Source organism: Drosophila yakuba, chromosome 3L (genome assembly GCF_016746365.2).
Source record: "Drosophila yakuba strain Tai18E2 chromosome 3L, Prin_Dyak_Tai18E2_2.1, whole genome shotgun sequence".
Taxonomy (NCBI): Eukaryota; Metazoa; Arthropoda; class Insecta; order Diptera; family Drosophilidae; genus Drosophila; species Drosophila yakuba.
In genome coordinates this window covers 9114625-9141209 of record NC_052529.2, presented here as the reverse complement: position 1 = coordinate 9141209, position 26585 = coordinate 9114625, and the positions used below count along the sequence as shown (strand labels likewise).

At 43.0% G+C, this 26585-nt stretch overlaps 1 protein-coding gene across 6 annotated transcripts in view; it reads right to left on the bottom strand.

The window, feature by feature from the left end:
* The window catches only part of LOC6533469 (DNA N6-methyl adenine demethylase), a 96697-nt gene extending 74157 nt beyond the window's left edge, over positions 1 to 22540 (bottom strand). Inside the window, exons 1-4 of one of the 6 annotated variants that reach the window (XM_039373537.2) lie at positions 21961 to 22540; positions 13152 to 16102; positions 12638 to 12958; positions 7030 to 7047 (exon numbers count right to left, since the gene is read on the bottom strand). In XM_039373537.2, the coding sequence (XP_039229471.1) occupies positions 7030 to 7047; positions 12638 to 12958; positions 13152 to 14990 (2178 nt within the window). In that variant the 5' untranslated portion in view covers positions 14991 to 16102; positions 21961 to 22540. The remainder of the gene's footprint in view (positions 1 to 7029; positions 7048 to 12637; positions 12959 to 13151; positions 16103 to 21960) is intronic. The other 5 variants (XM_015194556.3, XM_015194555.3, XM_039373539.2 and 2 more) reach the window with 5 other exon arrangements.
* Positions 22541 to 26585: the final 4045 nt, after the last annotated feature.

Sequence of the window (26585 nt, the reverse complement as noted above, 5' to 3'; positions counted from 1 at the left end):
TAGCCAGCAGCCAAAACCACCCACAAAAGACTGACCATTAAAATGCATTAAACGGAAGTAAAGAGTTTTGCACACGCGAAAGTCTAAATACTCTGAGTTTCAGAAAATTAGTCAAATAAAAACTGCAAATAATTATAAATTATAAACAAAACAGTATTAACTATTTACATCTTTTGCTGCATAATGAGTAAATTGACGGCACTTGCCCATCGAATGATAGAATTTATGGACTCCGTGGGCTTCTTTCAGGGCATATAAACTGAAAATAAAATTCAACAGCGCGTTGGCAGCAGAAATGTTGTTTAATTTGGCAGCAGCAGCAAAGTTTCGCAGCAGCAGCAGCAGCAATGGCAGCAGCAGTGGCAGCTGCAGTAAAAGTGGCTTTTGTACGTGCAATGACCTACCAACACATAAAAAATGCAACGCGAAGGCACGAATCGCGCGCTAAAATATGCAAAGAATGATGAGTAGGAGAATGAGGATGAGGACGCCAGTCGGAGTGCCAGGATGTTAGGATGCCAGAGTGCCAGAATGCCAGAATGCCAGGATGCCAGAGCCAGTGCCAAAGATGTTGCCTTTGCTTTCGCAGGCCCCAAGGCAAAAGTTTCCCAGCAGCTCTATTTGCAAGGACAAACTTGGGGTCCGGGGTCCTGCTGCTGGTGCTTGCTGCTTGGTCCTTGGGCTCCAACTTCAATAATAGTCAAGTGCAGTGAAGCGTTTTGCCAACTGCAAAGGTCCTGGTTTGCTCCGGGTCCTGCAACCCGCTGCTGTGAGATGAAATCAAAGCCCAGCTTCCACCATTTTATTTGGCATTTTCTTCACTTTTTCTTTTTCTCAGCGCTTTCTCTCCACCTTTCTATTTTTTTCTCTTTTTTTTTTTATCCTGCAACATCCTTTTGGCCAACACGCATTTTCCCCCCATTCGTTCTTTTGCCACTTTCCCAATGTGTGAGAGTGTGTGCGAACTTTGCATTTACCCTTGGCAAGGACTTTTGCAGCGAGTGGAAAGCCAGCGAAAGCAAAAAGTTTTATTTGCACAGTTTTCTTTTTCTTAAACTTTTGTTGTGAAAATCACCTACCCCCTCCTCCCCTCTGCAACACCCCTCAGAAACTGCCAGCTTGCAATTTGCTCAAACAAGTCTAAAAATATATGTACGTGTATGTACGTGCTTATATACCAACTTATGTACTATATGTATGTATGTATATGATGCTCGACGAAAGCTGCCGCAAACGGGGGAAAATTGTAGCATGCTTTTGAGCGCTCGCTTAGAAAATTTCCTCCACTTGCCAGCTAAAACGAGGGAAAATGGAAAATTTTTATAATTAACAGCGACAAAGTAGCACAGCAGATGCAGATGCAGATGCAGATGCATCGCAGCATCTCAAACATGGCAAACATGGCAAACATCGGCTGTTTATCAGATGGGGCAAGATGCCAGCGAAGGCTATGGTAATTTTTCTATATTTTCCTTTCTACTTGTTTGCCCTCCCCTCCTTTTCCTTCCTTTCCCGGCAGATTTTCCTTTTGGGGTGCCAGGCGAAGCAAGACTTCTGGTTTTTCCCCCATTTTTCAATGCGGTGCGGCCTGTGAAATGCAAATATTTATACCAACTACTTGAAAACGCTGGCGAAGAATGGCAAGTGCCTCACGCGCAAAAGTGCGTCATCCTGGGCCACAGTGAATATCAATTAAGTGCAATTCGGCTGCTCGACACTTTGCTGCCTCAAAAGCGCAAAGATGTGGGTAAAAATTAGCTGGCTTTTGAAGGGTGAACTCTTCGCTTTGATGTGCGTTTGATGTAAGGATTTAGCAGTGGCTCACTTGGGAGAGGTCCTTGAAGCGTCAAAGCTTCTGGCCAAGTGCTAATCGAAGGAGAGTGGCTAATATTTACTGGCCACAACTAAGACTAGTAATTAAGCCACAACTAAGACTATTAATTAAACGGATAACTAAACTGGTTATTGTTCACCTTAGCACCTGTTCACTGTAGTGCCGATGGGGTTATGCTCTGAAGATTTGCAAGGAGGCGCGGTAAAGAAAAGCTGAGGTGAGTTGAGGTAAGGAGTTCAGGGAGTTGAGCCAAGAAGCCATTGCAGTGCGTTCCTTTCTTCTTCCATTTTTCCGTTTCTGCAGCCCTCTGCTGTTCTAGCTGGTGTTGCTGTTGTTGTGCACGCAATGTGCGTAGGGAGAAAGCTTGAAAGCAGCTTGAAAAACTGGAGAAAGTGCCGAAAGGAGGAGGGAGGAGGGAGGAGAGAGATGGAGCTGATGTAGGTGATGTTTGTGGGCCTGTGTATTTGTGTATTTGCACATGTACCGCTCGCTGTAGCTGCTGCTGTGTGCGTGTTTGTTGAGTTTGTTATTTTCCCTCTGCTCGAGCTTCCTCTTATTTATACTCATCCTCCAATTTTTCCTTTCAATTTTTTTTTTTTTTTGTAAAAATCCGTGGGTGGGTGGGTGTGTGTGCGTGCATATTTATGCGTATTTGTTTGCATAGCTGATGATGTGCCAGCAGCAACAGCAACAAGAATACTTTGTGAGTGCGTGCCAGGCGCATTTCCCATTTTCCCATTTCCCCGTGGATCCACCCCAGTGCCCCTTAACCCACACTTAACCCCACGCTTAAGTCCTGCTGTTAACCCCCTCCTAATCTGCACTCCTAATATCCTTTGGGGGCGCCATTGCAATTAGAAAACTTGCATCGCAACTTTTTTTCCTTTTTTTTTGCGCGAACAGCTTGTAATGCAATGCGCTAAATTGTTTGATAACACACCAACATGCGCACACTGCTAAATGCTAAGTGCAAAGTCCTGCTCAGAAGTTTAAGTCCTGCACGGGCAGAAAAGGATCGCAAATCACTTATCATTGCTGATGTGTAAACTAATTCAAGGTTTTTTGGAAAGACCACAAATCACTTATCTTTGCTGATGTGTAAACTAATTCAAGGTTTTTTTGGAAGGATCACAAATCACTTATCATTGCTGATGTGTAAACTAATTCAAGGTTTTTTGGAATAAAAGTGAAACACTACGCTTCTATTCAATATTAAACATCAAACTAGTGATAGTTTGCCTTTAAATATAATCTAATATAATCTAATCTATAATAAGTCACAATCGTAAGATCATCTTATATAAATATTACTTATCATAATATTCAATCTTCAGAGCATACCCCCATTTTTTCCAGTGGCCTTTACAACTGCCAGCTACGTGCTGTGAAATTTTTGCAGCGCATTCATGTTGCACGTACGGCTGGCTCATTGTTGTTGCCGCTGATTCTGTGGAGTTTTTTTTACTTTATTTTATTTGTTGTTGCTGTTGTTCAGTTTGAAAAAAACATTTCTTTAATTCTTTCTTTTTGCGTTTCTTTCGCTCGCTGCTGTCTTGACTGCAAACCACCCCCACGTTAGCCAAGTTAGGGGATGTTTATGCGCGGCAGGACTTTCGTACTTTGGCAAATGACTTGACTTTGGTCAGAGAAGTGAGACCAACTTTTAGTTGCTGCCAGAGTCGGGTGAACAAAAAAAAAAAAAAAATAAAAACCTGAAATTAAATTGATTTTTTCGTTGCTCTTGGCAGGAAGGAGAAAAAAAAGCAGTGGAGCGAAAACGGACAAATACATATAATCCACGGCCAACTCTTTTAGTTCTCGGCAACATAACAATTTATTGTTTCAATTATATTTTCAATTTGCGCCGACAAACAAAAGTCCGCCAAATGCAAAAAAGGCTCTCAGCTATAAATAAAATAAATAGCAAACGAACTGAACTGAAATTTGTTTTCCACAACGCGGTGATGTTTTCCCCAGTTTTTTTTTTCTTCTTTTTTTTTCTGTGTTTGCCAGGTTTATGCGAAAAAATGGGGGATATATCTGAAAGTTATTGAAAGTAAACATGATAAAATAAACTTCGCACACAGAGCGACGAACCAAAAATGGTGTGCCACTTTTTCTCGTTGTAATGCCGGTGAAATTGTCTCAAATAATATTTAAAGAAAATTAAATTGAATTTACGGCGGTTCCTTGTTGTTTTTCCCGCTGGGGGGAGAGGGGTGGAAAACCCGAAAGGAGGAGGGAGCAAACAGAATGATAAGCAAAAATAATCAAAAATCGATTTGAAAAGTGCGTCCCTGTTCTGCTCACTTTTCCTCTGCTCCATGTTTTTGTTGTAACAATATGCCAGAGTTTTCCATTTCCCATTTGTTGTCAAAATGCAATCATTCTGTATTTTTTTTTTATTTTCTTGTTGGTTGTTGTTGTTACAGCTTGATAGGCACTTTGTAAGCAAAGCACAACAAAAAAAAAGCAAGCACAAGCAGCAAAAACAAGCAACAACTTTCGCCGGGAAACATTTGGAAATTGAAATTGTAAGGCAACGGGCTTTGGCCCTACGTTTTATACTCTCTGTGATTTCGTTTGATTCACTTGACTTAAACGGATTTGGCCAAAATAGGGAATCCAGCAGAAGGCAGGAAACGAGAAATTGGCAGGCAATGCAGGAAATGTTACATATTGAAATTCAAAAGTGGCACAAAACGCGCGTCACACTGATAATTTGACCCTTTAAAGTTTAAGAAATTGGTAGCAAACAATTAGATCGAAACGCGTGCGAACCCATTAATAGCCAATACATTTTCATTTTAATTGCACACAGGTACCCATAATTATGTAATTATATTTAAATCCTCGGCACATCCCCCTCGTGGAAACTCAGGCCGCATTTAGTGCCCCATTTAGTTGACTTTTCCACCATTATTCCACCATTCTGTGCCAAAGGCCGCCAGCAATTAGTAAGTTTTGTAACCTGCTGACCCTCTAAGCCATTACAGTTAGGTGTTCTCCTTCAAATGGGAGTGTGTGTGTGTATCTGTCCGCCTATGGCTGCGTTTAACCCCTCGGAAACTGGACTAAATGACAACCGTTTCCTCCGACTCCGACTCCTTCCCCTCGCCACCGTCCCACACTTTTCCACATTTTCCTGCCGCATTTCACATTTCAGCTGGGGTGCGAATTTGCTTAGTTTGTCGCGCAGTTGGGAATAAGCTGTGAAAAGGGTCCGCCGCCGACGACGACGACGAGTCGGTCAAGCTGAAAAATGCACTGCAATTGCACCTTGCACACAGCTACACATGAACGGCAGTGATGCACTGCGAGAGAATAGGCCCTACTTAGGACATAAAGTTGTAGCAAAGTGAGCTAAATGTTATTTAAGTATCATTACCAATAAAGCGATTGTTTCAGTCTGAATACACCATTATATGACACTTAATTTTATAATATTTATATTTATAAAAGCAAGCCGTGTTCTTGAAGTGCAAGTTTAACCCCTTTTTGGCCATGCATCGCTGATATTTAAATTGAGCCAGCGGGCAGTGAAAAAGAGTTCCAAGGGGGCCGGCAACGGGTGAAATGCACTTCAAAAATAGAAGAAAAAAAGGGTTCCGTGGGTTCCGGTGGGTACCACGCTTCTAGGACTCTGCATGTGCATGGATATCCTTGATCCATTTGAGCTCTAACCATTTGGCTTTCACTGCAGCCTGTGCAGCGGTCCTGCCGCCAGTTTCCCAACCGGTTGCTGTGGCAATTAGCGCTGCAGTTCGGTGTCTCGCTTTGTTGTTTGTTTATTAATAAACAATAACAGGCAACAAATTGCTTAATTGCTGGATTGCACCTGGCCACCCCAAGGATCGCAGCGTAATGCTTCACCAGCCAAGGACCTCATTACGGAATGGATATTTTGTGTCTCTCATTAAGAAAACGGACAGGCGGTGAGGGACCAACTGATTTTGCACTCATTATCGGGGGAATAGAGGTGCAAAAGGTGCAAAAGGACGGGCAATGCGGCACTTTTGTCCTTTAACTATTACAAGGATAAGTGCTCACAAAGTCCCGCTTTTTCTCAGCCTTGTCCTTATGCAAATTGCCATCAAGTATACGCAGCGTGCTCCCTTCCATGCGTAATTATATAACATTAATTTGCATTTTTCGCTTCTTTCCGCTTGTCTGTGCTAGTGCAATCAATGCAAATGTTCGTTCTCGCCGCTGGCAACTTAACAAGGATGTGAACATTTATTTATTAAAATTTAACAACGCTTTACGATCAGCGCGCAGATTTATATAAATGTGTGTGTGCAGTGCGACCCGACTGATTGCCATCGGGCAGCAGCAGAACCACCACCAGAATCGGATTCAGAATCAGAGCCACCAGATCAACCCATCCATCCCAACATCCCATCCATACCATCATCCTCATCCATACCATCATTCTCATCCACATGAGCGGCAAATCTGTTCCATAAATACAGCAACAAAAGCATTCAATTGCGCAGACTGGCGAACAACACTCACACACGTACAGAGTCAAGCATTTTATTATTTAATTTATGCGGAGACAACAGAACAAACAATTCTGCTGGTAAAAAAAGAGCACCGAAACAACCACACAATAGCAATCGCTACATAGATGAAAAGATACATTTGTATCTGCAGGGTAAACAATAGACATTCTGCAAAACAAAACTACCCAAAAAAAACTACTGAGAACCGAATCTGCAGAACAAAGATCAAATAATTGTGATAATAATACGGCTGACGAGTTCTAAGAACTCCATTTTAATTACCGATCTAAATGAGATTGTTCATTCGCTTCAATGGTACAAATATAATATATTATATTTTATACAGTATATCCCAACAAGAAGAAGTCTGTTGTACAGCTTTTGAACAGAACTAATTATCCCAATCACATTTTTGATTATTTTGCATTATACTATACCGAACTAACTAACACGAACTATTTTTTGCTGATTTTCAAAAAAATTAAAAATGGGAAAAAATACAAATTTTTAAACTTGCATACCACTGGATAGGATATTTCATTGCGAATACAACGAGATATGACATTCCACCAAATACTTCGATTGTTACAGAAAAAACACCTATTTTTTGTTGTGTTTTAAAACTATTAAATAATAATTACTTAAAGCCCCTCCAAGTGCAAACTTAATAACATTAAAATGTATACGTACGGTTTTGGCTTTGGGTTCCTGAAAGAAAAAAAAGATAGAAATGAAAATAAATCAACTGTAAATACAAATAAGCTGTGATGCATAAAATAATTAGCAATAATTACAAATTAAATAAATCCGTGCACGAGGGAGCTTGGCCAACCAAAAATTACTCAATGCTGGATAATAAAACCGCATATATACTATATGGAAAATAAACAAGTATGTATATATGCAAAATGGCACATTGCACAAGTGTGTGTATAGAGAGCGACTGGCGGGCTTTAAAAAAATAAGCGCACTAATTGGCTGTCATGGCAGCAATTTGGTGCCCGAATAGCCGCAGCGATGAGAACCCATTAAAATGAAAACAATGCACGTTTTTAAATGATGGTGCTCAAAGTTGTGATTTAAATTTTGGCAATTAAAGAACGCACGCATAAATCCCCACAAAGCCTAAGCAGCTTAAAATAAAATAATATACACAAAAATCATTCATCAATGCCATTTTAATGGACGTGCGTGCATGTGTGTTTCCACAGCATGAGGCTTAAGTTCTGCTCTCAGGATTCTGCACTGGCTTAGGATTCATATTCCTGTTCCTATTCCTATTCCCATCCTGATTCCGATTCCAATGCCAATTCCTATTCTCAACCTATTCCTATGCCATGGAGCACAATGCGAACAGATGTGCAGGCGAGCCAGTTCTGCAGATGGCCAACGAATAATAGTGTGTGTGCTCCGTGCAACAGATGAATATGCAATCCTTCGAGGAGGAAATAAAACAACGGAAGCTGCCTGGAATTTTCAATAGGATTTGTGGCCCGGCGGCCGCAGGACACGAGCTGCAGATACAGTTGGAAATTATGGTATTTTAAGATTGATTTTCAAAGCACAAAAGAAAAAGAATTTCAAACTAAGTAAGATGGATATGGAAAATAGAGCTGTAGCTGAAAATCACCATGAACCCAAAACTAATAGTTTTTGCCGATTTATAATAATTTATTTTGTGCACTTTAAGTTCTTAATTTTCTGCTGTGTACCTGAGCAGAAACGTAAAACAAAACTTTATCTGCCAGTTGAGTGCAGAGCATTGAACTCGAGCTGAAACTGAAAAACCCAAACTCAAACTCAAACTGAAACACATTTCGGGGGTAAGTAGATGGGAGATGGGAGACATGCCTGGCAGCATCTTTTGGGACTTATCGAATGACAAACGCACATATTGCCTGCCTATAGATTGAATGATTCAATCACTGGCGAACGACAAGGACTGGGATTTCTGGAGCAGAAGAGAGGGTGGCAGTCGTGTGCCTGGCCACAAGCGACAATTAACCAAAAAGACAACACATTTTTGGCCAACATATTTTTCCGTTTTTTGCCAAGCTCTGTGCCAGACAGGGACAACTGATAGCTGGGGAAAGAGATAGCGAAGGAGATAGGTGGGCAGGATGAAAGAGGATGCCCAAGTGCAACTGGATATCCAAGGAGCACGACCACGACCGAGTATCAGATTGCACAACATGCTCATAATGACGCACATCCAGTGCATTATTGCCAACGTCATTATTATCATCCACATCATCATCAGCAGCACCACCATGCGTTGCAGTCGTGGCTCAAGTATCCACTGGAGAGTGTGTGTATTGGTATTATCCTGTTTTCCAGGAGCTGGCAAGCCAACGTGCCAAAAACGGGGCACTGTCACAAAAAGTGTCCCAATATCTAAACGGTGAATTTCAACTCAAGCTTGGTAGCAGACCCCAAGTCTGGTTTAAATTGTGTGGCAATTCCATAGCCAGCTGAAGAATTTGATTTCTCCTTAAGGACCAAGTTTTAAGCACAGTGCATGAGCCACCTTGGCAAGTGCCCACGCTCTCCATTTGCTAGTGTGTGTGTGTTTGCCGAGAGTATGTCACGAACGGGATGTGCTGTTGTGTGGGTGTGGATGTGTGTGTGTGGCCTCAAGTAGGAGCAATGCACTCGTCCTGGCCCAAAGAAGGACTAAGGACTGAGGACTAAGGATAAGGATACGGCGAGGTTTCATGTGAGCATATGCACGTTACAGAGCATTTTGTATGCATGAAGCGAAAACCTTTAAGTTGTTATGGCTGTATGCTGGTTTTTAGTGACTCCAGTGCATTTGCCTCAATGAAGTTGGAGCGCAGCGTGAATTGAATATTAGAGCCAGAAGCGGAAAAAGAAGCAGATCCTAGAGTGGCACGAAGGAAGGGCATCCTTGGACAGAGCAATGAAGTCAATCACTCAAACCACGACCAGACTGCAAATGGACTTTTGGGGTTGATTTCTTTGGCTTTCGCTAACTTTCCTCCTACTCAAACACTTTCAATATTTGTCCGTCTTGCTGTTGGTTTTCCTCTTATTTGTGGAAGAGCAAAAAAACGTAGAAAAAATGTTCAAATTTTAATGAGAAAATTCCTAAGAAAAACTGCATATTTAAGGAAGAAAAATGCCCCAGACGAGTGGAGCGACACAGGAAATATCCTCTTAGATAGGCCTGTCCAGGGATTTCACTTTTCTTTTTCTTTATTTTTTTTTTTTTTTTGGTGGAGGTCGGAGTGAGTTCTCTGAGCAATTCAAATAGCCAAGTTAATGACTAAGCCCGAAGGTCTTTTTAGCTGATTTGGCGAAAGTAAAAAAAAACGGAATTACAAAAAATATTAAACGAAAAAAATACAAGAGGGAAATCTGAACACCGGAAAGGGACAGACTTGGAGTTCATCTTAAAGCATAAGTTATTTATGGCAGAGAAATGAGTCGAAAAGTGCATTGATCCGCCATCGATGGGAAGCCAAAGAATGAAATAATTCACGTTCAAAATTTATCACCATTAAGAGCAAAAACCGGACCAAAGAAGTTGGACAGATGCGGCCAGCTGTGAGTTTTAGCTGAGAACTTTCTGGGCTGCGAAAGAAAAAAACCGCGAAAACCTTGTCATTATAAAGTCCATGGACAAAGGCATAAATATATGAGCACATGAGTAATTTCAGCTTACACTGGGCTACATGAATACGGAACATTTGTTTGCTAGCAAAAGGCATTGAAGATCTTAGCAAAAGAAACATATTTTCGGTAATATTTAGATATCATAACTGTGTAGTTACTTAACAGAAAGAGTGGCCAAACATTTAAAGCCCTTTTAATTCCTTTAAGATAAACCCCAGCCCAGTGACACAGTGTTCCAGTAGCTCAGCCGCATGTGAGGCAGTTGGACAATGAAGGCCCTGATAATGATGTTGCGGATGGCGATGATAAAGCAAAGGATGGTGCATCGTAAAACTGAAGCGTCAATTGTCCAGGAGGCGCAATGGGAAGAGAGGAAGGGGGTGGGGCGGTGGAGCGGGGGGATATAGCTCCAAATTGGCGTTGCACTATCGCGACGCGTATCTTGTATCTTGCAGATACGCTGTCCATATTGACATGTCACTGCGAAATTTACAACTTTATCTATGTGTGTCGTCCGAAGAGACGGCTGTGTGACGGCGTTGCGGGGTGTTGGGGGGTGTGTGTCTTATAACCAGGGGCTCTGCAGAGTGCAGAGGGGGGGTGGGCTATATGGCGGGGTAGGGGTCTATAGTTGAGATCTCTGCGTGCCATTTTCTCGTTTGACGGCCTTTTGTATAGCGTCCGATCTCCTCGCTCCTGTCAACCTTAATTGTCCGTTCGTGCCGTCTCTTTCTTTGCCGCATATACCCGTCTCTTTTGCACTCTCCCATAGAGTTTTTGTTTTTTTTTGTTTCCTGTTTGCAGTCCGCTGATCGCGACTGAGAGACAAAACGCTGCGCACTACTCGCTTATTTATTTATCTGTCTGTCTGCCTGTCTGTCTGTGTGTGTGTATCTGTGTGTGCCGCTTTGTTTGCGTGTATTGGTATGTGTGCATGAGTGTATGTGCATGTGTGTGTGTGTGTGAGTGTGCGATCAAAAGCCGCGTTTGTAACATGTGAACATCTGCTCCTTTCCTTTCCTTTTATTATTGTTTTCGTTGCCTCGTTTCGTTATTATCGTTATTTTTATTGTTGTTCTTATTTTATATATATGTATGTTTATGTACATATATGGCATATTGGGCATTTGTTGCTGTTGCTGTTGCTGCTTTTGCTGTTGTTGCTGTCATTGGACGTCTGTATTTGTGTTCTGAGGCCCCGAGAAAATAGCGTCGCAATGTGGAAGCGTCTGTCAATATTGGACATACTCCAAATACCCTGATTATCTGGCGGGGTTTCAAGATTTGCCAACAGGGCGCGGGAAATTGGAACAAGACCTTGGGCAACCATAACCATGCCGCTTGAATGGAATTCTTGGAGTAGTCTAATTTCATGTGGCCCAGCCAATTGCTAAGTATGTGGGAAAGGTTTTGGTTCAACGCTATAACTGGGCAGCAATTTACGGCAAACAGAATTCTAGTTAAATCGAGTGCTTTGGATTTTATGAGCTCAGGTAGGATGATAAAACGTAATTTTAGTGCCTTCATATTAGTGTCATAAGATGACTTTTTATGAGCGCCATTCGTAATAAAGTAGAAAATTCTTATAGAAGTCGTTTATCTTTTGATAAAACACGTACTGCGCTCACTCAAACTTGTTCAACTTTAAAATAGAAAATTGAGATGCACACATATCCTTGGCAACAGATCACTTGAAACTCCTTAGTGGTCCTTGGGCCATTGAACTTGTTCCCAAGCCTCCACTTCACCTCGCAGCATCCAACCAATTCAAACATCCAGTGACGACATGCAGCGCAATTTGAGATCCCAGATTTGGGAACGACTGGTTAGTCGCGCACACATGTGCAACCTGATTTCCGAACGCTCAAAGGACACGCTCTGCCTGCGGCATCTTAAGTGATTTCGAAAAGGAGCTGGCAAGCGGCACAAGTATCTGGAGGATGCGCGGATGTCGGATCACTCGGCGCAGATACTCAGATACTTTGATACTCAGATATTCAGATACCCAGATACTCGAATACTTGAGTGCACCTCGTACATATCACTACAGGCACTTGGGCACATACACACACTCCGCACATTGTAGGTTACTAGTTAAATCTCAAATCGAGCTGGAGCAGCTGGAGAAAGAGACGGCTGCCGGAGGGGCCGACAAAAAGAGACGGGACGAGTTCCACTTGGCCAAGGAACATCTGTTGCGCTGACATAAATCCTGAGTGACTGACCGCTGGTGCGAAAGACCGCGAATCTTCAATGCGAATGTGGATGTGGATGTGGATGTGGATGCTACTTGGCCGCCGGCTCTCTTTTGACGACCAGAACCAGTTTGCACCGATTCCCAGCTGCCCGTTTGGGCACAGTGGTTCGAATAATACTAGTTCTGGTCCAAATCGTATGTAACTAACACCATTTCAAAGTGCAAGAATAGAATGTTTCAATTAAAGAGATATACCTTTTACTAACTTCTATTTCTATTATTTACATTTATGTTCCTATAAAAGTAAAGTTTATAGTTATTTAATTCCCGTAAAAACCACTGTGCCCGCCAATTTCATTGAGTAACTTTGGCGCTGCCCGTGAATGAATCTGTGGGATACTCCCCACCGCTTTCGATGGGATTGGATCTGAGAATGGGATAGGGACTTGTGAGACGTGGACTCACCTTCTTCTCGGTGAGCTTCTCGCAGCGGCGCTGCTTGCAGATCTGGTGGCTCTTGTCGTTTCGGCAGGGGGCGCACTCCCCACAGTTATCCTTGCGCTGGCATCCCACGCATTCGCCGCACCGCTTCCGCTTCTTCTTGGACTGGAAAAGAGAGCAGGAAGAGGAGTTGTTGTCGTTGGAGTGGTTGTGGTTGTGATTGTGGTTTTGGTTGTGGTGGTTATGATTGTGGGTGGTGGGTGTGATTGTGATTGTGGGCGGTGGCAGTGGCATTGGCGGGTGGTTCAGTGTGGGTGGCGGAAGATGGTGGCGACGACCGTAGTCCTGTTAATCGCAGCGGTTGCCAGTTCGCCCCGTTTCGCTAGTTTATCGATGGGATTGTCGAAGTTCTCCGGAATATATCGATTTCAACGATAATTATTAAACAAAAACGATTAATTTTGATGCTTGTTTGATCCCAGGTGAATCGATATATTTCTGCGTCTTCAACAATCCCACCCACCGATCAGCTACATACCTGCTTGTCGCATCCACTGGCATTGGCATCGTTGCTATCGCCCATGCCCAGGGCACTCAACGGACTCTTGAAGTTGGCCGTGCTGGAGACGGCGTCCACTTGGCCAGGATTGCTGGGGTCTACGTCCATGCCGCTGGCCTCGCTCTCGGCACTGGACTCCAGCGAATTGGGCCGCTGTTTCCGGCGCTCCTTCTTCCGCGCCTCCAGCCGAGCTATCGGCGACTGCAGCAGCTTCTCGACCTTGACCGGCGTGGTGGTGGTGGGCGTGGGCTGGGCGGTGGTGGTGGTGTGCGGCGTGTGGCTGCCACTTCCACCGCCTGCCGCCTGTGGATAGCTGTTGTTGCTGTTGTTGCCATCGTACGAGGTGGGCGTGTGCATGCCCATGGGTATGGGATGCGGCTGGCCGTGCTGCAGCGGATGGTGGATGAGACCGCCGCCACCGCTGTTGCTGAGATCAAAGTCCTCCTTCTTGAGCAGCATCTCGAAATCGCTGCCGCCCGTGCTCGGCTCCTTCTTGACACCCAACGGCGTGAATCCCGGATAGAGTGGCAGCTCCGCATAGGGCGTGGGATAGCCGGTGGCTCCTCGATGATGGTGGTGCGGATTGAGGGCGTGGTGGTGCGCAAAGGCGTTCGGCGGCGGTGGTGCCGGAAAACTGCCCGCTGATGGCGGTGTGATGCTGGTCTGCAGACTCGAGAGTTGGGTCAGTGGTGAGCCCACACTCATCATGCCCGGCGAGCTGACCGAAATGCTGGCCGGCGACATGGCCACCGTTTGCAGCGAGCTCATGGCAGTGGGACCCACAGATCCCACGGATCCCGTTACTGAGTTTGGTCCCACGGAGCCAGGAGGTAGGACACCTGCAGCAGCTGCGACCGCTGCTGCCGATCCAGGTGGCACTCCTGCTCCTATGGGCACAGGCATGGGTGTTCCATCCGGTAGTAATTGCTCATTGAAGCCATGGAACTGGCTCTGAAACGACGGCAGCTTGGAGAACGGCTCGAAGCCGCTCTTCATCTGCAGATGTGGTGGTTGCGTCTGGGGTTGTGGCCCATTGTCCTTGGACTCCATTTCCCAGGGACGCGTGTAGCTGCCGTTCGAGTTGGAATTGGAGTTCGAATTCGAGTTGGCTGCGTTGTTCGTCTGCTGGTTACCCGGATTTCCTACTGCGGCGGAGGCGGCGGAAATGGCATTGGCATTGGCATTGGCATCGCCGTGCCGCTGGCCATTGTTGCCACCACTTGCAGCATTAGCATGGTTGCTGCTGCTGTTGCTGCTGCTGCCCAGGGGCGCTGGAACCGTGGTATTGCTGCCGTCGGCGTTGCTGTTGTTGCCGTTGTTGCTGTTGCCGTTGTTGCAGTTGTTGCTGCTGCTGCTGTTGCCGTTGGTGTTGCCGGTGGCGGCCGCTGGCTGTTGCTGTTGCTGCTGCTGCTGTTGATGTTGCTGCTGCTGCCTGGCATAGTAGTCCCAGTGCTGCTGCTGCTGTTGCTGCTGCTGTTGCTGCTGCTGCTGCTGCTGCTGCTGCTGATGTTGCTGGTGTTGCTGCTGGGCGTGCTGCTGCTGCTGCTGGAGATGTTGCTGCTGCGGATAGTGCTGCTGGTAGTGATGATGCGGATGCGAATGCGAGTGCGGATGCGAATGCGGATGGTGATACGGCGCAGTGTAGTGCTGGCTGAGGCTGCTCAGCTGGTTGAGATGGGTGTTGTGCAGGCTGGACACGGTGGCCTCCACAGATGTGGCTACTGCTGCTGCTGCGGCTGCTGCTGCTGCAGTTGCTCCCAAGTTGCTGCTGTCGACGGTAGCACCTGCGCTGCTCTGGGCTAAAATTGAAGACGCCATTTAAGCTCAAACACTGGCATGGCTATGCAGTTGTATTGCTGAACTGCGGGGCTTTGTACTTGATTGATTCGAAGATTCGTTTGTTTGTTTGCTTGATTTTTTGTACACTTTTCGGCTCACTTTTCGTGCTTGTTTCTCTTTATTTTTGAGGTAGTTCTTCGTAAAAATGTTTCTGATTTCGACTGGTTTGTTTGTTTGTTGGTTTGTTTGTTTGTTGGCTAGTGTAAAACACTCTGATTATATCCGTATAATAGATTTGTATACTATAATATAAGTTGAAGCTACTCCAAGATTTGTATTTCGTTTATTTTGAACTCACTGGTTTTGCGTGTTTTAATGCAAAGTTATTGATTATTTGATTACTTATTATGGTGTTCTTCTTTGTAAAGTGCTTTAATAAATTGTTGGTTTAAAAATTGTTGTTTAAGATTTGTGGTTGGTTGTTTTGTACTTTATTCTTTTGTTTGTTTTGTAAAAACGGCAGCTAGGCAAAAATTTGTATTTTGATATTTGATTTAATTTGTAGCAGACTTGGTTTGGTTTTGGTTTTTCATTTAAAAAATCTTTGTAAATTTGTAATTTGTAAAATTTGTATTTCGTATGCGTTGTTGTTGTTCTTCTTGTTGTTGTTGTTTTTGTTGTATTTACGTTATTAATTACTTGCAGTTTGTGGTTGATAATATTTGATGCTTGCTTGTTGTAAATTGATTAAGTATTTGTACTCTGGTTTATGCTTCGTTTCTCAATTGATTTTGCTTGTAATATGTCGTCGGATATAAAAATAATTTAAGTATTTATATCTAGTAAATTGTACTTATGCGTAGGCTTAAAAATCTTTGTCTTCCGTTTGTTTGTTTGTTTGGGTTCTGGACTTAACAATTAATTAAACATTAGCGCGTTACTTGTTATTGGCTTTAATAGTTATAATATTTATATTTCATATAAGTTGTGTGTTTAGCCTAATTCATTTTACGCCTTCGCTATGTTTTGGTTTGCAATTTTGATTTTTTGGGCCGAAAGAGTTTTTTTTCCGTTTGTAAGTTGTTTAAAGAGCTTCCAAAGTGTTTTGTGTTGTTGTGGCCGCCGTTGTTCTCAAATCCTTTGATTGAAAGCTGTAAGAATGGAAAAAAAAATGAATTTTGTTAGTAAAGTTTCAGTTGAAGGTGTTCCAGAGTTTCTTATAAAAATATCCTTGCTGAAAAGTTGGCTTGTCCATTAAGTTCTTTTTTTGTTATTTCCCTGTGGCTCTTTACCTCTCTGGCCTCAAACATCTACAAACTTCAACACATAATTATGGTCTTTGACTATATAATGAGCGGCCAAGTCAGCGAGGCAGGAAGCGGCAAAAAAAAAAAAAAATTATAAAAAACGTACAGCGAAAAAAAAAATGAGCTAAAGGACACTCACTTCTGGCTTTTTATTGCCGCTGCTGTTGTTGTTTTTTCTCGATTTTTTTCTTTTTTTGTTTTTTTTGGCTTGTAAGTTATGCTGCCAAGTTGGTTTTGGCTTTGTAAAGCCTCTCTCACACACATATACACACACACTTGTGAAACACACTTATACCATCACATAAGCGTATTTCAGTTGCCTTCAACGCCGTTGTCATTTTCTTGCCTTTTTTCGCCATTTTTTGCCCGCTCTTGTATCTTTTCCTTTTCGTTTTCCCTTATTTATATTTTTATTATTTTCTTTATTTTTGTGGCACAGGTGTACTTTTGGTTTCTTTTTTTGTTGCCCAGCGCGTCCTTTGGCTTTTTGCATTTGGCCAGCGAGCATTTCTCGTTGCGCTTCACAAAGTTCATTGGGCTCGGAACCAGGCTTTCTCATCACCACGTCGGCCTAAATGATGATGATGATGATGATGATGATGATGATGATGATTTTAATGTGCGAGAATGATGATTTTGTTTGCTCTGGATGCGCCTCAAGCTGCAGCAGTTTTTAAATGCAGGCTGAGCTGCATAAATGCATGACTTTTGAGGTGTTAAAGTGAGTGAAGATGGAATATTAATAAGTTTGGGACTTCTTGAACTAACCTATCATTCAGTTCTGGATTAACTTGGCTAGTTAGTTATAGCAACAAACTGAAATCCAAAGCCAACGATTTGGCAACTGTTATATATCATAACATATAGTATCTTTCAGATTGCACCAAAAGTATCTGGCATTGTTCGCTGCTACCTAAGATACTTTTCTCAAGGTTTCCCACACTGCAAATTAACCATCTTCGCAGCCGTGTGCACATTTCACCCCCATAGTTTCGAAATGGGTAAACTTTTCGCCTGATTTCGGTTGACAACTGAGTCATCTGCCCCATTGTTCGCGTTCTCCTTAATTTCTTTCGGGTTCCTTGAGGTTCTCGGTTCTCGCTGCCTTGAGTGTGCTGCACATTGTTGCAGAACGACAATTAAAGTCTGATTATTTTGTCGACTGCAATTTGCGTGCTGCAATTGCCCCTGCCCCAGCCCTTTTGTCCCCTCTCGCTTCCTCCCCGCGCGCCGTCTCGCTCACATTATCTTTGTGGCAGTGCCTTCAATAAAAACGGTAAAAGGCCAACGGCCAAGCGCAGCAAACCAACAAAAAAAAAGGGAAGGAGAAGGAAAAAGCGAAGAAGAGAACCTGCAGCGAGGAAGAAAAAAAAACACAAAATGTTGCAGCTGCCACAATTTGCTGCACTTTCCGTTTTATGCGATTCCGTTTCGCGTTTCCACTTCTGGCCTTTCATCCTGTCCTGTTCTGCAGCTGTAACTTTGGACTCGTCCTCCTCCTCCCCGGCCCCCTCTCCTTGTCCTTCGTTTCCTGGGAGAATTACGAGCTACGAGTTACGAGTCTTACCGCTCGACATGGCGCGATAAAGATCCCGATGCCAATCCACCGATCGCACCATTGACCACTCGCGATTTGCCCCGAAATTGGGCCAAAGAGTTGGGAAATTGGCAACATGTGCATGTGCTGCCTGCAATTAGCTCTTCTTTTAGCCTTGGCCCAAACCAAAACCTAACTTTGAAGGGAAAGTTATGATCTATTGCTTATCAACTCCCAAGATTCTTGGGTTCCTTAGCTTTTGAGCCATGTTTAGATAGCTGGTGGCGTACTTAAATGTTTGCATTTCTTGGGGCGAAGCACACTTCCTTTCGCGTTTCCGTTGCCACCGAGTGATATAACACCGAAAGTTGTATAAATTGCTTGTAAAAGCCTTATCTGATTCGAGTTTCCAAGCTGCTATCTTATCGCATCGTGTTAAGCTCCCTGGCGAAGTTTCAATGTTATGCATATATGGGATGGTCTATATTAACAGGGATTTCTATTTAGAACTGTGCCAGTATTGGTATATGAAAAAAAAAAACTCAACTGAGCAAATAAACCGAAAGCAGAAACAATGACCGCAATTCACTTAAATTTCTTGTTTGCCGCTCACACTAAATGCAGCACATTTTTGCAACATGTATGTACAATGTACGTACAACATTCTTTATTTTCTCGCATTTTCAATTTGCAAATTAAACACGCAGACCAGACGCACACATAAGCACTATATCTCATATACATATATATATATATATGGTATACATATGTATATGTGACTGAACAATGCGTCATTTGGAAAACAAAGTCGCTGCGGAGTCGTGGAATGAAAATGGCAGAAGGCGGTATAGAATCTAGGTGACTGCGAGGGCTGTTTTTTGGCAGTACATATACATATGTGTGTTTTATGTAGAGGGGCAGGGAGCCTCGCAGGACGAGGAACTAGGCTACACACACACATCCAGAGTGGCGTTGCATGTGCAGAAGAGCAGAGCACGTGAAGCCACAGGACGAAAACAGGAACGGAAACAGCAACAGAAACAGAAACAGGAGCAGGAGCAGAATCTGGGGTTTCTGGTGTATCCAGAGGGAAACCATCTACCGGTGCTACCTGTCGTTGTTTGACTTCGCATTTGTTTGAACTCAGCCGAGCCACCAGAAATGGCAGAGAAAGGTGGAAAATATGATGGAAATTCGAGAAGGGCTTGTGGACTTTGCGATGCCCTTAAAGCGTGGATATGCACATGCTTACTATTTTAAAACTATATAATTAGAATACCCTTAAATATTTAACAAACTTCACAAGGACTTTGTATGGCCTGCATTAATAACTAATTCCAACATTTAGTTTGATTACGAACTCCGTAGATACTATATACTATCCAGATACTATTACAGATACTCTTACCCACAGCAACCTCGTCTGATAACAAGTGCAACCAACGACAGTTGGGCACTAGCTGATTCCGCATATCCCATTTCCCAGGATCCTGCAGGACTCGCCCGTCGCCTCCGCAGATCTTCTCAGTCCTTTGCCTGTCAAGCTGACGCTCCATTTGTGCAAATGAAGTGCTCCCCTTTCCCTTCCCGTTCCCCACTGAAACCCACACGTCCTCCAACTCCATAACCAGTTTCCCAGCTCATCCTCTTCAATGTAATATTTTAATATGTTATACGAACATTGTGCGCTTGTTTACAACTTTTGCTCATATGAGGATTGTTCGCAAGCAGTTGGGCTAAATATTTATTAACATTTTTCCCCAGCACTCGGCTATTGCGAAACTATTTTTCGGGCATAATAAGTTTGCATATTTATGCATGTTATACAATTGCCAAATGTGCAGCGCAGCGAGTTAATGAATAAAATTCCATTCCATTTTCGCTGGGGGTGCAGCATTTTAGCATTTTGGGTAGCATTTCAAGAAGCCCCACAAACTGGCAAGTGGGTGGGGAAATAATTTCACTTTATGTTAATGATACGAATACGAACTAGACGGCTGAAATTGCATTTCTTGTGAAGGTGGATGTACTTGATCGAGTTTATATTGCGCGGAAGGAAGTGTTTCAGGGCTTGAAATGAAAGTTAAATACTAGGGAAAGTAGGTAAATAAGTAAACCTTTTTAGTCAAGGCATCAAATGCATTGAAGTTGTACTTAGTTGTGCGATTAGTGTGGGTTCCTTGTTTGAATAAGTCACTAGAATAATACTCCAACTCCCAACTCAATTGAAGTCTGCCATATCACATACATTTCTATTCATGCTCGAATGTTGGAAAATATTTAAAGTTAATGAAACCCCAACTGAAAGATATTTTCTTCGAGCTTCTGCCGCGAGTTAATTCGCCTGCTCCACATCTCGTTCCTCTGTGTGTCACGTGCAAATTGAGTTGTGCCGAAGGTTGGGTGTTTGGGTGTGCGAATGGGTGGTGCGCGGAGTGGTGCGGTGGAGCGGTGGTGAGGTGGTGCAGGTGTGGATGAAATGAAACGTGCTGTGGGGCCCAATGAAGCCATGCAAGGAGTCCATGGACAGGCATACGCGGCTGAGTATTAAGCGCACATGAAAGGGAGTAGGGGCACTTATGCCTCGCATTTTCACCCGCATCCCAAAAAAAAGAAAAAAAAACAACACCACCCACTTCCCGTGAGTGTGTTGAGATTTACGAGTTTGTCATTTGCCTTGCATGCTTTCAAAGTCACGCACGTTACCGTTAACGAGTGGGGGCGGTGGGGGAGTGGCAGGTTGAGGGGCAGGGGTTATATCCTGGGTGTTGTTTATTTTTCTCTAGGTCAAAGCCTTAATTTGCCTGCGTGTCCTTTTGCCAACTTTTATTTTGGGCTGGTGTGTGTTTTATGAATGAATCGCGGGTGGCAAAGAAATTGTAAACAAAATATGGCAGCTATATATAGATTCATTGGGGATAAGGCAGTAATAAACTTGCAGGCGGCCGACAAATTGCATCCAACAGATACAGATACAGATACAGATACTGATTCTGACACAGAGATACATGCGCTGAACTTGAACTTCTTTCGCGGCCTGCGCCTCAATTTGTTTGGTTTTATTATTTATCTTTCTTTAAATTCTCTTTATTGCCATGTATCTGTATCTGTAGCTGTAGCTGTGTCTTGTAGGAGCACAAGTATCTCCTTCTGTGTTTTTTAGCTTTTCGCTTTCTGTTGTGCTTCTCTTGTACCCTTGTACTCTTCTTGTTTTATTTTCTGTTTTTGGCGCTTCTGTTCTGAGCGCGCCAAAAAGTATCTGCAAGATGTACGCACGTTACTGTTAGTTACGAGTATCTGTAGCTTTGTATCTCTGTATCTCTGTGTGTCGCTTTCTGGCACGTTTTGACGGCCTCAGCTCAACTCAACTCTTCACAATCAGAAGAACTTCCGAGCCCGCTGCTTTTTAATTTAAGTTGGCACTAAGACAAACGCCAAATGTATCTATCAGAAGCAGTTCTTCTTCCAAAAGTCATTACTCATTTCCGAACATGTTAGCGGTGCAAAAGAAAAAGCTTCTGCCTCTACTTTATTATTTTTTTATTTTGTTTATTTGACTTGCACAAATAAAGCGCCCAAGCTCACCGAAATTGCCTGCTGAGGTTTAGGTGATTGTGATTTCATTCTATGGGGCTCCTTTGAGCTTGCACTTATTGTAATTCGATCCTCGGATGACCAATAACAATTGTTATCTCTTTGTTTACATGTTTACGCTTGGAAAGTATTTCCTGTGCCCCAAATGCAAATTTCAATTGGAAATTTGTTTTTCTTTGGCTTTCGGTCGAGAGGTGAGTTTAATTGGGGGATTAGGGACAAAAGCGTAGAGTTTTATATTTGATTGGAGCTCAACATTTTTATACATTTGCTCAATTGGCTTCATTAATTGGAGTCGGTTTTTTGAAAGGGATATGGGCATTCTTCTCTGTTTCTTGGAAACACTTTATGAGCATGTTTTTCAAAGAGTTAATTATGTTCTGTATGCGGCTATTTGTGCTTTTGTTTGATGCTGTGCTTAATTAATAGAACAAAACTCATTTATTTCGTTTTTTGTGCAAATTGTAAATCTCAAATCTCAAAGAGCGAATATAAAAAGATGATATACTAAAGTCAAAAACTCCTGGTTGAGGTGTAAATAGCTCTGCAGCTTTAAATTCCTATTACAAACCTTGGTTGTTAATCCATTTCCTTTCTCGAACTTTTCCTTTTCCCTCGGAAAGTGCTGAGTACTTAGAAGCTATTGGAAATCCAAGCCTGTTTCACTATCCATGTGCCGCCCGTCGTTGGACCGTTAGGAAAGCCGCGCGAAAACGAAAGTTGACAATAACAAACCGCGACGCGAAAACGGAACGAAGGGAAATAAGGAAGGAAATCGCGGAAATTGCAGGGAAACCCAGAGAACCGAGCGCGAAACTGGAGCTGCAAATGAAACCGGGACTTGGAAGAAAAGCGGAAAAACTTGGAGTTCTTGGAGATTTTGTTATGCTTTTGTATACTCTATTTCACTGGTCACATGGGCAATTTTGTTTTGTGGGCTGCCTGTTTTCAAAACTGGAACAAGTTAGTCGCGAGTCCTTGAACTCAAACACACCGAAGGGATAGTATAATATCCCGAAATTCAAAATCAGTTTGTTAGCTAGTAAGTCTCACACGCACTCGCACTCGTTTCTAGCGCTCGAACGGCGACGGCGGCGGTGCAAAAGTCCGTGTTTAGTAGGAAACTTTTCACCCGAAGGATACACAACAACTGATTGCGCCGTGCAGACGAATGAAAATGAAAATGAAGGAGGCAACATAAAATGTGTCGAACACGTTCGCGTTCGAAGCGAGCTGGTTCATGTTCGCATCGAACCAGCACTGCGTCCCATCGAACTGAAGTGAAAAAGAACCAAACGAGCATGACGACCAAATTCTCTTGACTAGCGGTTTTTAAATTCTGTTTTTAATTCCGCACTCAATAATTTTTAAAAATTTATTTTTATGTCTATTACTGTATTGTATTACTGTCCATTACCAGTACGTAAAACCATTTTTTTTAATTTTTAGCAACTTTGAAGTACAAGCAAGTTATTTCCGTTTTCGGCTATGCATTTCTTTCCATGTTCCCTAAAAAGTTGATAAATTCTTAAATATTTAACTTCGAACTGCTGCTTGTTGCTGCTGTTGCGCTTGCAACTTTTGGCTCGAGAGTCCTGGCACACACACACACACACGCTGCATGTCCTCTCTCTTTCATTAACACACCAGCACACACACACACAGTTGCAACAAGACACGGACACGAACATGCGGCGTTTGAAGTGCGCTTTTGTTGCTGCTGCTGCTGTTGTTGTTGCTGCTGCTGCTGCGCCGCTGTACAGTTGTTGTTCCAATTAAAAATTTTTTCCCTAGTTTCGCGCTCACAATGCGAACTTGCAATCTATGTGCACTACGAGATATTTTCTGCTGCCTTTGTTGTGATACCCTAACAAAAGGTTATATTGCTCGCAAACAATATCTCAAATGCTTAAGTAATCCTTTAAAAGCAATAAGCAGAATAAACATCTAAATCACACAGGCTTCAAGGATGTTTAAGGTAGCCAAGGTATATTTTATTACATTTATTCAAAACTATATATTTAAATTGAATATTTTGCAACTTATATTTCCATTGATAAGGACGTCTTCAGTATGCTACTAAACTACAAATCTGTATTTTCCAGGGTATTTGCAGTTCGACCAGCCGAAGAAAACTTTCTTTCCCGCTGCGGTGCCGTGAACGTTGCTGCGGTGCTGTTGCTGCTGCTGCTGCGCTGGACGCAGGACACGGAGGCAGGACCTTGTGGGCATGTGCCATATATCCTGGCATTGCACTGGCTGCCGTTGCGGGATTTTGGTACAATTTGCCTGCCATGTTTTGCCCCTTTTTTTTTGAGTTTTGCGCAAAAGGCGGGGGCGGTTCTATATGTCAGTTGATTTCATTTCACTTTTTTTTTTTTTCTCGTGGCGGTCCTGTTGCAACCTCGTTTCATGCCAACTATTAGTGGAGCTGCCATTTTTTCGCCTTTTCATACAGAGCAATCCACGGCGGAAAATGGAAACCTTGACAGTTGCATTGTTGCCTGGCGCTGACAGAGAAAATAACAAAACAAAGCGAGTGCGCGCAACGCGGCTGTCTATTTGCATTGCGTAATGGAAAATCATTCAACCCAGGGGCACAACCCCTAACCCTTAACATCGAATCCTTCGAATCCTCCGAATCCGAATCTGAATATGAAGCCTCCGAACACTGACCTGTCCCATACGCATAGCGCATACCCATAAGATCCATAAAAACCGAAGAGGAACCTCGAAGAAACATCTGCACAAACAGCAAAATGCAGCCGGCCTTTTCTCTTCTTAGATGGTTCTTAAGTTCACGATCCGCAGACAAGTTCTTCATAGTTCCTCAGGGTTTTCTGCACTCTAACTCACAAGCTGCTGCAAGTCTCTCTCTTCGCACTTCTGCATTCTGCTCTTTGCCAGTTTGAATATTTTTTTTTTTTGCGCTCTTATTTGGCTTTTGCGTGTCCTTTGTGAGGACAGCAAAGGACATTCACACTGCAAGCAGCTACAATAAAAAGACGTGCGGCAAAGGAAACCAGAAATGTATCTGACAGTTGGCGCTGCAGAAGTATTTGAAAAATGAATGAAATGTGCGCACAAAACATGAACAGAAAAATAAATAAACATTTTTGGAAAAAATGAAAAATGTAATACACTGGAAAGAGGGTTAAGATTTATTAGCCAACTTGAAGCATGTATGTATATGTTTTAATCAGATATTATGTTTGCAAATATGTAGGAAACCAAATAAAGGAATACATGTTGAAATATCTTCAGCCTATAAGGTTAAATATAATAAAACTTGAATTATAAGTTTAAAACTTCAAGTGCAGCCAACTCTTAGATCGATTCAAAGTACCTAGCGAGCATTCAGACTAACTTCTCCAAGGGCAAACACTGAAGTGGAGTGAAAATCACTGGCTGAAGTTGAATGCACCATAAGATGCATGGCACATCCAGCAGGAGCATAGCATCCTGTGGCTGCATATCCTCGCCACGTTTTAATTTATTTCATTCCGTTTAAAATCCGCCAGTTGGCCGCCGCTTCTTATTTTTTCATCAACTCAGCTCACAGCTCCAAAGGAGCATTTCCAGCATCCGAGTATCTGGGTATCTCAATGTTTTCTTCTCCTTATTTTTTTCTTCTTTGTAGCTCAGAGTGGCAAATGCACACGTAATACGAGTAAAGCAAGCCAAATGCATTAACAGCAACAACAAGCGGCTAGAGAAAGAGACGGGCATACGCGGAGCGAAAGAGAGGGATGCAAACCCGCACAGATGCATACATATATATTTTTATTTGTGCCATTACAGCCCTCGTTGTTGTGCGAGTTTTGAGTTTTCCGAAACTGAAATCATGAAAGGAGCAGATGTTAAATTTTTATACACAACGCACAGCTACAGCAACAACAACAACAACAAAGTCGAAGCTGGCAGCGCTGCCGCTGCATTGTTGCTGTCGTTGCTGCTGACTTGTTGTTGCTGTTGCCTTTGATGCCTCATTCTGCACTGCTCGTCATCAGCAGGACATCTCTTTCGCTCCCGATTCGGTTGCCAGGCAGCCGCCAGTGCTGCTCTCTCTTTCTGACTGCTGTTGTTCGAGTGCCAGAAACTTCAGCTGCTCACTGCTGTTGCTGTTGTTGCTGTTCTTGTTGGGTTTTCAAGGGATTTGGCGGGGGGAAGGGGGAGGGGAAGGATATTGACCGTCCTTAGAGGAGCCTGCAAGCCAAAAAGTTTCACTGGCAAAATCAAATTTGGAGCTGGCACATCTTATAGAAAATAATAGTTTCATGTGCTGAAAGTTTAAAATAAGAATTTTGTTTTTTGAACATAAATAATATAAATGCATCAATTAGCAAACATTTATTCTCTGTTTATTTATAGGTAGACTTATCAAATAGGAAAAACTGACCTACAATTTTACTTAATATATGATTTATTTTAAGGATTATTTTATCAAAACATTGGGTATTCCTGTATTGCAAACTTATTTTTATAATTTTTCCCGTATACCCTAATTGCAACAGTTTCACCTTTGCATCCCATGTGAGTTGGATATGCTTTGTTTTGTGGCCTTACGCTTACCTGATTTGTCAATGCCTTTTTACCTGGTTTTTCGACTGCGTATTGGAACAATAGTTTTCCATTCCGTGATGCTAATCATTGCTAAAACTCCGCACAATACAAGCTGGCAGGACTCGTTTTCTCTCGCTCGCATACACATCCTTATAGAGGACAAATTAACCCTCGGCAGAGTCACGGGGTGTGGAATGGGCCGCAATATGCCGCACAGTGGGTGGGTTCCGTCCCACTGTGCCAGTTCGAATCACTGTGCTGCCAGTTGAAAATACCCACTGTGTGCAGTAGGTTGGCGAGCAGAGTTTTCCACAACAGGTACAAAACATAAGTGCAACAGGACGAGGCTGTTGCACCTTGGCTTAATTGAGATTTTCGACCATGCACCGCACTCGAACGCAGACTTATCAGTGGTGCAACTCGAAATATTGCACAACTGGCTGCAAGTAGTCATACTCATAATTGTTCATGGCTATTTATTAAGACACCTGGGATGGTCTATGATACGAGCAAATGGGGTAAAGGGCACTCTTGAACTTACCCATAAGAACGTAGATATTAATAGCAAAGGAATTGTTTAAGGGGAAACATGCAGTTAAATATTGAAAACATGCTTCCGCTTTGTCCTAATAA